The 12,267-nt window shown below is 39.1% G+C and overlaps 1 protein-coding gene across 1 annotated transcript in view; it reads right to left on the bottom strand.

The window, feature by feature from the left end:
* The window catches only part of heatr3 (HEAT repeat containing 3), a 50,276-nt gene that overhangs the window by 36,675 nt on the left and 1,334 nt on the right, over positions 1-12,267 (bottom strand). The window contains exons 2-3 of the mRNA XM_034186006.1: positions 7,356-7,528; positions 2,881-2,968 (exon numbers count right to left, since the gene is read on the bottom strand). Of these exons, the coding sequence (XP_034041897.1) occupies positions 2,881-2,968; positions 7,356-7,528 (261 nt within the window). The remainder of the gene's footprint in view (positions 1-2,880; positions 2,969-7,355; positions 7,529-12,267) is intronic.

The raw sequence follows: 12,267 nt of genomic DNA, 5'->3' as shown, positions 1-12,267 counted from the left end.
CTCCTCTGCAGCCTACATTGTGCACCGTGCACTGTGCAACCATTTTTGTTGTGAAAATAAATAAAGAAACAATTCAATGTCTCATGGGACTATTTGGGATGCGAAGGCTATATTTGTTGTAGACTTTGTTTTCAATGGAAAGACGGCCGCATTAAAAGAAGCCTTAGACATGAGACAGCCTATTAATGCGATGTGACCAAGCTGGCCATGATGTATGTAGCCAAGGAATACACCCTTAGAAAGGTGCAGCCACTTCACTGAGACACAGCCTACCTAACTACCGTGGGTGAAACAAACGGAACCTTTTCTGGGTGCACCCCGCCTCACGCCATATGACTGCTGGGATAGACTCCAGCCCCCTGTGACCCTTAAATGGTGGAAGCAGGTATAGAAGAGGGATGGATGGATGGAGTCAGCCCCAAGTGGCACCTCATGGAACTGCAGGTTTTGGCACTTCTGCAATGCCTCTAATTTTAACTCTCGTCAATATATAGCGGACCGCCATGCAGGACATTCCGTGCCAGTCCTCGAAAGATTGCTCCCCAGAAAAACTTTCATTGACTGCTGGTTCGCTTTTTTTAGTGTTTGGAGGGCACCCAGAACCAGTGTAATAACAAATGAACACCCAGCAGTAGCTGAAGCCCGATCCCCATGCGTACATCAGACATACTTCCAGGTCATATGCTCGTTTCACATTGGGGCAGCTTTGTTGTGATTTGGCACTATATAAATGAAATAAACTGAAAATGAATTGAAAAAGTGAAAAACAGAGAAAACAAAAAAACAAACTGAAAGCTACACCATCGTCTCTCGCAGACAGACGGATGCCAGGAGTCCAACCGCTTGCTGCCAGACAAAGAAAGCTTTTGAATCATGACGGTAACTGCAGATACTGTTGTCGATGAAGACAGCATTCTCAACAACGTAGAAGCAGAGAATAAGGAATTAGTCAGGGAAATTTTCAAGACTGAAGACTCTGATGATTATTTCCTGGGTTTCAAGTCAGGTGACCTCTAAGACGACAAACTCGAAGATGCAAACTGGACAAGTACCATTCAGGACCTGAAGATTCCGCAGTTCAGGGGGGAAGGGGCAAAGATAAATGTGACAACAGAAGATGCCTGGACTTCTTCAACCTGTTTTTCACCGACAATATGATCAATCTCCTGTTCGTGGAAACTAACAGGTGTGCCCAGGATTTTTTGCATTCGGATAAAGGGAGAAACCTGAAGCCGAATTCACAATTCGGAAAATGGTGTCCTGTGTCCACTGACAAAATTTCTGGCGCTTATTATTGCAATGGGCCTGGTGCAGCACCAACATCTACACTATTATTGGTCGACAGATGAATTACTAGAGACTCCATTCTTCCGAACAGTGATAAGCAGGAAAAGACTCCTGTTGATACTGTCGTACAACAGCCAGTATGTACCATGGGGACAGGACGGCCATGATCCTATTTTCAAACTTCGACCGGTGTACGAGATATTCAAACAGAAATCCATGTCTGTCTGCCCACCTGGTGAATATCTGGCTCTGGATGAGGGTATGATTGCCTGTAGGGGTAACCTGTCATTCAGCGTCTCCATGCTGCAAAAGCCAGACAAAGTCGGAGTGAAGCTGTTTATGCTGTGTGATTCCTCCAACGGCTATTGTACACAGTTCAAGATATACCAGGGCATTCCGGCTTCAGTGAATGCAAGGCTGTATGACCTTGTGATAAGACTGATGGGTCTGTATCTCGACAAAGGTCACAAACTGTTCATTGACAATTACTATACATCACCAATTCTTTTCCAGAATCTGCCTAATTCATCCCTGTGGAACTGCAAATCTACGAAAAAGATCAAAGTGAGGGACAGTCAGAAAACCAAGAAACCTCAGCGGTCATGTGTTGTGTGTTCCACAACAACTGGAAAGACAAAAAGAGCTGGAAATGGACAAACAACCCACCAATCCAGTTATGAATGTGTTCCATGTAATGTTGGACTGTGCATTGATCCATGCTTTAGGTTATTCCACACAACCACGGAATATAAACTATACTACCAGAGGCTCATGAAGAGGAAGCTGCTGGAGAGGACACCGATTGATCCAGCTGTCGGTTTAGATCTGATTCCAAACCCCCAAGGGCCCTTTTCAGGGCCACCATTCACAGAAGAATTGCAATGTCCTTTCACATTCGATAAATGTGCTGGGGCACTGTCCCCCTGAAAATTTTTAAATTTATAACCCTCTGAAACACTACTGCCTGTATTTTGAGGGCCAAATTTTGTGAAGTAAAGCCATACAGCCTCGCTTGAAAGCCAAAAGAAACAAGGCACCAGGCCACAACACAGAAGAGTGCAGAAATAGCCATCATTATTAACACTGTCAAATGTCAATATAATACCAGTATTAATATGTTGCATAACTAGACAACCAGGTAACAGCTCAAAAAACACTTCAAATAATAACCCAAATCGATATTGGATCGACTCAAAATAATCGATTCTGAATGTTGAGAATCAGAATCAATTCTTGAAATATGAATCAATGTCCAGCCCCAATTGTTTACTGGTTTGCTAAAATTGCTCAGCTCTCCAAAAATATTAGTCTTCTCAACTTTGTGTTTTCACAGTGTTCATCCTTGACACAAAATACACAAGCATATGAAACAGCAAATGTCAGCTCGCCCCGGTTTCTGCATGATTGAAGCCATACACACACACACAGAGGCCACGTGGCTATTATAATATAGATTTTGTGAAGTGTACAAATAACTCTTTTTGCTCACTTAAAAAACAAAAAAACCAAAAGAAAAATAATGCAGCCAGCATTAACAGCTGCTGATGAAGAAGAACTGAAGTGAGGGATGCAGCCAAAAGTCAAAAGTCTCACCTCTCTCAGCAGCACTGACAGGGGAGTCATGATGTCGTGTTTCACCATGTCCTCACACACCTCCTGACCTCCACATGCACTCAGATTCCTGTCAAAGGGGTTTGGAGGTACAAAGCCAGATGCAAAATCATCATTTAGTCAAAAATGATTCGCTATCAAACACTGCCATGTGACTCTGCGTTTGCCTACAGCATGACCGTCAATTTAACATAAAAGAACATTTATTCAGTTGTATATATATATATATATATATATATATATACACACACAGTAGTGTTCAGAATAATAGTAGTGCTATGTGACTAAAAAGATTAATCTAGGTTTTGAGTATATTTCTTATTGTTACATGGGAAACAAGGTACTAGTAGATTCAGTAGATTCTCAAATCCAACAAGACCAAGCATTCATCATATGCACACTCTTAAGGCTATGAAATTGGGCTATTAGTAAAAAAAAAAGTAGAAAAGGGGGTGTTCACAATAATAGTAGTGTGGCATTCAGTGAGTTCGTCAGTTTTGTGGAACAAACAGGTGTGAATCAGGTGTCCCCTATTTAAGGATGAAGCCAGCACCTGTTGAACATGCTTTTCTCTTTGAAAGCCTGAGGAAAATGGGACGTTCAAGACATTGTTCAGAAGAACAGCGTAGTTTGATTAAAAAGTTGATTGAAGAGGGGAAAACTTATACGCAGGTGCAAAAAATTATAGGCTGTTCATCTACAATGATCTCCAATGCTTTAAAATGGACGAAAAAACCAGAGACGTGTGGAAGAAAACGGAAAACAACCATCAAAATGGATAGAAGAATAACCAGAATGGCAAAGGCTCAACCATTGATCAGCTCCAGGATGATCAAATACAGTCTGGAGTTACCTGTAAGTGCTGTGACAGTTAAAAGACACCTGTGTGACGTTAATTTATTTGCAAGAATCCCCCGCAAAGTCCCTCTGTTAAATAAAAGATGTGCGGAAGAGGTTACAATTTGCCAAAGAACATATCAACTGACCTAAAGAGAAATGGAGGAATATTTTGTGGACTGATGAGAGTAAAATTGTTCTTTTTGGGTCCAAGGGCCACAGACAGTTTTTGAGATGACCCCCAAACTCTGAATTCAAGCCACAGCTCACAGTAAAGACAGTGAAGCATGGTGGTGCAAGCATCATGATATGGGCATGTTTCTCCTACTATGGTGTTGGGCCTATATATCGCATACCAGGTATCATGGATCAGTTTGGATATGTCAGAATACTTGAAGAGGTCATGTTGCCTTATGCTGAAGAGGACATGCCCTTGAAATGGGTGTTTCAACAAGACAATGACCCCAAACACACTAGTAAATGAGCAAAATCTTGGTTCCAAACCAACAAAATTAATGACTTGCAGATGTGAAGAAATCATGGAAAAACTGTGGTTATACAACTAAATACTAGTTTAGTGATTCACAGGATTGCTAAAAAAGCAGTTTGAACATAATAGTTTGAGTTTGTAGCGTCAACAGCAGATGCTAATATTATTGTGAACACCCCCTTTCTACTTTTTTTTTTTTTTTACCAATAGCACAATTTCATAGCCTTAAGAATGTGCATATCATGAATGCTTGGTCTTGTTGGATTTGTGAGAATCTACTGAATCTAGTGGTACCTTGTTTCCCATGTAACAATAAGAAATATACTCAAAACCTGGATTAATCTTTTTAGTCACATAGCACTACTATTATTCTGAACACTACTATATTAGAGCGCCCTAATTGAAAGAGTGGTGACATGATGAGTCGATCACATGACTCCTGGTGCCATCTTGGGTTTAAAATAGCATTCGCTGTTAATCTGTCTGCATGTAAATCCAGCTATTTTATTTATTTATTTGCTGAAAATGCCAGGTTGTTGTGCATTTGGAGGCACAAATAGACACAACAAGGGCTTCAAGATGTACAGATTCCCTTCAGATCTGAACAGAAGAAAAATTTGGGAAAATAATGTCAGCCATGTGAGATGAAAGCCAACATCATCGTCAAAGTTTTGAGAGGTAAATTTATTGTTCAGTCCCATGTACAGTAAAACTCACCTCAACCGTCATCGTATAAACCAGATATTCGCAGTCAAAGGACAAAAAAGTTTTTGTATCATTTTCTACGTAATAAACACTGTATGTAACGGATTTTGTACAACGGATTTTCGCTCACGTCGGATAAAATGTCCCGTCCGATCGCAATGTATTTAAATTAAAAACCCCTAGCAGTCTGGATGTGCAGAGGTACAAATTAAAGATCAGAGCTCTGACACTTGCCGATTTGAGTAAAGTGGGATCAGAGTCATTTCTGTGATTAAAAGAATGATCGTTTGTTTTTCAAACTGTGTTCAGACTGGGACCTGAAGCCTGATGTGCACCTGCTAATAAATCAGACACAAACGGCTGTGACTTGATAAATTTCTGCTTTGACTCCTTCGTCTGCCATTATATTATAACAGTTTTTACGGTGCACACGGTGATTAAAAATGGATCAGAAAAGTCTGCAACTTTACAGCACTAAGTTGTAAATGAGGAAACTGTACAGTTTACCTTTGATTTGGAGGTGATGATGGCAGAAAGAAAAGCTTGAGGGTCAAATTAGTCCAGAATAAAGCATAATCCAGACACGGAGAATTTTAAAACTGTCACACACATCATTGCATGACACGGAGTTACAGAGCTGCAGCTGCATAAATCAGGCTTTAAATGAATTAAAGAAATCATCATAAATTGTAAATTTATGTAAATTTGATAGCCTAACTATTTTTATATTTATTTTGATAGCACCTGTACCTGGATGTGTTGCCATATGTGGTTAAATTCTTTTAAAAAAATGTTGAAACCATTAAAGGTTCATTCAGCAGTTGGGCCCAAAATGGCACCATGTTCTGTGTTGACACCACTCTCTCAATTAAGGCACACTAACGTTTACTGTAGTGCAGCGCCCCCTGTAGAGGTAATATGGTCAGTGCTTCAATGATAAATTTAAGAGGATTTTAAACAAAGGCATTTGGATAAAAGCAGTTCGGAGCAACATTAAAAATAAAATTAAAAAAAACGAAAAAAAAAAAAAAAAACCCTGCAAAACCGAATCTTCCAACATGAAAAAAACTAACAATTAAATAATGTGCTCTTCTTAGATAGATTAGATCTAACTTTATTAATCTCTTGGGAAAACTCTTCAAAGATTTTTTTTAAGATGTCTTACTCTTATTATATTTTGTCATCATGGAACAAATACTTAGGAGGTTACGGTTTCATTAGTTTGATGATTGTTAAGGTGCCTTGACACTTGCACAAATTTGATTTGTTCACCGGTATACGATCTGCCGTTCCAGAGAGTAAACTCATTGTAAACTGTGCACAGCTTCGTACAAGTGCACAAAGAAAATTTTAAAATGTTCAAAATCTCTGTCATGCAGTACTTATGTGAACTTCACGTGAACACTGCGCCAACAATTACAAAAACACTGCGTGAGTGATTGCGTCAGCGCACCGCATCACGGCGTAGCTCATCTGAATGATTATAACATGATGTTAAATCAATCATAAACATACTTTTACAGCTGCTCTTAAGAAGAAATAAACATGCAACAGTTTTACCAAGGCATTACAATATAAACATTACAAATAATTATGTTTTTAGATGGTTCCAGATGTATTCTCCACATCATGAAGCACAGGAAAGAGAAAGAAAGAAAAGTTGCAGATGAAACGGTCCTCTGTGATTCTGGAAGCGATTAGAGGTGTTGTCAACAGCCAAACTCTAAGAGAAAATGATTAATCCGTTACAAAATAACAATTTTATATACGCAGCACCCAGCGCACAAAGCGCAGCATCCAGCTGAGAACACAGTGGGTGATATTATCACGACAAAGTGTGGTGTGGAGCCAAAACGTGAGCAAGTGTTAAGGTACCTTTAGTCTGCCTGCTGACAGGGTTACACAAAAATGATTAAGACGACCCTCATGAATCTTGGCGGTGGGGAGGAGCACAGACATTAAAATCTGTGGTGGATTGGATCAAGGTGCAGATTTAACATTTTTTAAGCTTTCCATGAAATTCACAGGTAATATTACACTGACCTTCATACAAAATAAAAAACACTTATACTGAACATATCAAAGAATGTGTCAGATTTACTGCAGATGTGGATAAAAGTTCAGTTCCAGTGGAACAACATGGGGTGATCTTAATTCAATCAGTGTGCAGTAACCAATAAGGCCAGAAAACACACGTCAAGTAAGAACTGACAGTTGGCCTTGGTGGACCTCTGCGTTCTCCAAGTTGTCCTACAAAAAAACATTAAATCGAGTCTTCCATGTGCCTTCTGGGGAAAAAAAATGAAGATGTCCTTTAACCAGAACACCATACTAAATAGGCTGTATCTACTAGTATAACACCAGTGTCGTCTTTGCATGTGACAGTTCCTGGCAATCCAGCTTCATCACTGCACTGTGAGCTCACCTGAGTGCTCCTGCGGCGGTCTCCCTGACAGACAGCTTGCTGTCCAGTAGCATAGGCCCAAGTCGCTTCACCGCATCCCTCTGGAGGAAGCTGGGGATGACCTGCCGCTGCTGCACCACCCGAGAAACGTTAGCACATGCAAACTCTCGTGCATCTGCACTGGGACTCTGCAACTTTTGAAGCAGTCGTATAAAAATAAGTACCCCCAGTAGCTCCAGACAATCTAAACAACTTTCAGAAAATGAGGGTCAACACAAAATGACATAAGAGAAGATAAAACATATGACAAACAAAAGGTCACTGATAATTCTGAAGGGTGAATGCTCAGTGAACACCCCAATTGGGTTTTTGAATGGTGAACGTAAATTTGGGACCTCAATCCTTCACTCTAGAAAAACAAACAAACAAAAAAAACAAAACATTTCCAACTTATGTATTTAAGATATAAGCTACTGGGGAAATATACTCAAGAAATATACTCAAAACCTGGATATATATATTTTATTGGCAAGCCCCATTTGAACTAATTTTGGGTGGTTTTAGATGCACTGAAAGCAAGAATAATAATAAAAAAAAATTATACTGATGATGTCATATTTGTAAGACCAAAGTTCTTTTTTGCATGTTTCTGTCAAAGTCTAAGTTAATAAAATAACACTGAAATGTTAAAAACACATTCATATTTAATGGACATAGCATTTACTCTCTTCTTCAAAAATGTTATTTTTAATCCAGTGAAGCAGGCAGTTTTCCTGTCATCCTGACAGTTTTGTTTGTTTTTTTTCAACATTTTTGAGTGGGAATGCATTACTTTTTCTTTTTAAACAATATAACACCTAATTGTCTTGTTTGAACAATAGCTGAAGTTGGACCGATTTGTCAAATCTACTCTTTTAAATAAAAAAACTTTCAGAATCAGTTTTCCACTTTCGTCTTTCACTGACACTGTACGCCTCCTCCTCCTCCGCCCCCCCCTCGCTGATCACACCATCTGCTGTTTTTCAAACTCAGGCTTTTTGGAATACGAAACCTTTCAACTGTAAAATAAACTGTAAATTTCTGAATATATCATCACATACAGAGACACAGAAGGACCTCTGGATTAATGTTGGCTTTTTATGGCGGGTTTATTTTCTTCAGCTCAGAGCAGAGATGCTGTTTTCAGCTGCTGCTCTTCACAGCTCTGTGGATACAGAACGCGCTGACAAAAAATGAGAAATATATTTATTACTTTAATTATTGGTTTAAAATGGCAAAACTATGACTCTATAAGCTTGAAATACAATCGAATCTGTACATTTTCAGTAACATTTCAGTTCCTTTTTCAGAAATTCTGTGCTGGGTGGCACAGCCAATTTGAACCTGAGAGCCAGGTCGAAATTTGCAGTATGGGGCAGGGCCGCCTGGTGCCGCCCACCGTGACTAGAACTCTGGACAGTTGATTTCAGAATGCAGACACCAACTCATATAACTGGCAGTGTCTAGGTTTGTTAGTCAAAGGCCATAACTCTAGTAAAATGAGCCCACTTCGAAAAATATGATAAATGAATATTACCAACCTATAACGACTTGTGCCAGGTGTCATGGAATTCCTCCAAAATATGCGAGAGGAGTTGATTTCAGAATGCAGGCACCCACCAAGTGGCAACCTGAGCCCACTATAAATGAGGTCAATGCAGAGGTGCAGTACCTTAACTGTCTGAACAAGGCTGGCTTCAAAACACAGCACTTCCCTGTGCGGTACGTGCACAATCAGGTGTTACCATTTTAAATAATGCAATGTTACCAACCTATATCTCATAAAATAATGCCATTACGGACATTAGAAGCTATTGCTAAGGACCCTTGGGCATACCTTTATCTGTGCCCTGCTTTTTTACAGTTTAAATGCATAAAAAAATCAAAAAAATGGTGAATATATGGTGAAAAAAAATGCAATTTTTTGCATGTTACCTCATTTCATGTGAAATTTGCTCATTATATAATAAAGCTGATATTTATCCTCTCGAACCTTTCAAAGAACTACACAAATCAGTGACATTCCCAGTATTTCTCTGGTCATGACACAAGATACGGAATGAAAATATCTTCACTTGGAGCCAAGCAGTAGTCATTTGAGTAAAATAATAGGTTTGTAACCAGAATCCAAATTTGTCAATTCATCTGAGAAAACACTATGTTCTAAACATAAATCCTTTGATTTCATAATTCCTGTTTATTAGATTTGACACCTAAATGGATTCCCTACAAAACAGTGCTAGTAATGTGTTTCAGTTTTATTTGCTGGAACCTCTGGGAAATTCACATAATCAGGGATGTGGATGTCCCCCAAAATATTGTAGTCTCCGTAGTAGCATACTGACAGAGAGGCAACACTAGGTGCAGGAATGATACTAATATATTTCACTAGAGTGTCTTTGTCTCAACCATGATCTAGAAATTGGAAGTGATATATATATATATATATATATATATATATATATATATATATTTCTAAAAAATCTAAATGGTATTTTCTCATGAAATTCTGCATGAAGATCCCTTTGGATGTTGTTATCATTGTGAAACAAACTATTAAGCATTATACTGAATTTCATTTTTCGCCAAAAGTGAAACACTAGTGGTACACCTGATTGTGCAATTACCGTGTGAGACTCCATTTTAAAATGTACAAATTTAGAGCAGAAATAAACATGTTTACAGCTTGGCACAAAAAATGGGGGGTGACTTTTCTTCCCCTTGCATCTTACTTTAAGATATTTTAAGCCATAAACCTCTATATAATTGGGGTGTGGTCGCTTTGAGTGACAGCTGTTAAGTGAAGTGTCTCTGTGCCTCGTCTTTAGCTCGGAATCTGCTTGATTCGGCTGGTCGGGGAGACTGTCCGCTTTTTTGGAGTATTTTATGTCAATTACCTGGAATAATCTGGCTTGTTGTGTGGTGAAAAGTCTTAATGGATTAGATGCCTCTGTTGCAGCATTCACGCTGAATGACACTCTCACCGGATTTAATGTTGTTTGCTAACTGCATTAGTACTTTTAGCAGTTGTCAGTAGCTTCACTCATTAGATCCAATCAGTGTACGATTGAAAATACAAGGCTCATAACTTTTAATGTCCACAACAAAGTAAACCGTTATGAGAACCACCGCAGAGTCCCCAGGAATATGATTTAATAAACACCCAAACCCAGGTTAGGTGGATCGGACTCTCTGAGAGGGGCGTGTTCAGTAATTTTGTCACATGTACAGCCACGCATGCACGCTCCACCCCTTTATGCATTAATACGTTCGTCATTTAGCTGCTGTGACCATGGCACAGTACAGAACTTAGCCCAGACACTGACTTCATTTTGGCTCTTCCTGGTCTCAACAGGAAAAACAACAGGCGACATCACGCAGCCTCAGTCCATTATATATACACAGTGTGTGACACACACTCATGAAAATGACTGAGTCTAGATTTGTTAATCAATGGCCATAACTCTGGTAAAATGGCCCCACCTCGAACAATATGATAATATGCGTATTACCAACCTATAATTACCAACCTTGGGCGGCACGGCGGCTTAGCGGTAGTGCACCAGACTGTGGCTGCACACTGCTCCTAGTGGTTGGATTGTGTCTAACTGTAATTAGGATGGGTTAAATGCAGAGTACAAATTTCATCGTATGTGCATGTACAATGACAATAAAGGCTCTATCCAACTGTAACGACGACTTGTACCAAGTTTCACGTAATTTCTCCTAAAATTGTGACAGAAGTTGATTTCAGAACGCTTATACCCTTTTTAGGACAGACATGCACAGACAGATGGATGTAAATCATCACGACAATCTCCCTTCAGCCAGCGGGGGATAAAAACCAAGTAATGGATCAAAGTTTTGGCAAAATGACTGTCCATTGCAACACCATTTTTTTTTTTTATCATTTTAATGACATCTGTAAAAATTAAAAAATTCTTTCTCCTTCTCAAAGTTGTCTCTAGAACAATATTCAAGCATCTCTTTTGTCAAAAATATGATACCACTAACACATGAGAAACTTTAATAATATTTATGAATATTTACAAATGTTAAGTTTGACAAGCAGGAGCGATACGAATAGGTCTATATTTGTTTTATGTGCCAACAAAACTGGCTTTGAAAGAATGATTTATCAATAAAAGTGTACTTTCTAAGAACAAAGGCATTTCGGTACACTGATTCAGACTTTTGAACTGATTTATAAAATATATACATTTCTGATATCCACAAAACAGCTTTCATTTGCTATATTACAGTTGTGTCTACTGTAATTTTCAGTTTTGTGTCCTCAGAGGCAGCATGGTGGCTTAGCAGTTAGCCTCACAGGAAGCAGGTCATGGGTTCTCTTTCCTTTTGGGGTCTTTCTATGTAGTTTGCATGTTCTCCTTGTGTTTGCATGGGTTCCCTCCAGGTGCGCTGGCTTCTTCCCATATCCAAAGGCATGCAGGTTAGGTTGACTGGAACTTTAAATTTTTCCATAGTTTTGCGTGCGGGTATGAATGTCTTTGTCTATATATATATGGCCCTGTGGTAGATTGCCGTTCGGTCCAGGGTGTAACATGCTCACGTCCTATGCCTGCTGGGATCGGCTCCAGCTCCCCACCCAAATGACAACTAAATGGAGTAAGTAGGTATAGAAAATGGATGGAGTCCTCAGGGGCCACATTTTGGGATGTTCATGCTTTCACCCATATGCACAAAATCATTATTTTAATGACAACTTTAACAGTTCATTCTAATTTCAATTTAACTGCCATTAAGATAAAACAAACTAATTAATAAAAGCAAAGCATAATTTCTCTGCTTTAGGGAAGCAACAATGACTGAATCAATGTTAATATATCAAAATTTACTTTTTTGGAATAATCAAGTCAACTTTTATGTGAGT

The sequence above is a fragment of the Thalassophryne amazonica genome, chromosome 2 (assembly GCF_902500255.1).
Source record: "Thalassophryne amazonica chromosome 2, fThaAma1.1, whole genome shotgun sequence".
Lineage (NCBI taxonomy): Eukaryota > Metazoa > Chordata > Actinopteri > Batrachoidiformes > Batrachoididae > Thalassophryne > Thalassophryne amazonica.
This window is presented reverse-complemented; position numbering and strand designations above follow the sequence as displayed.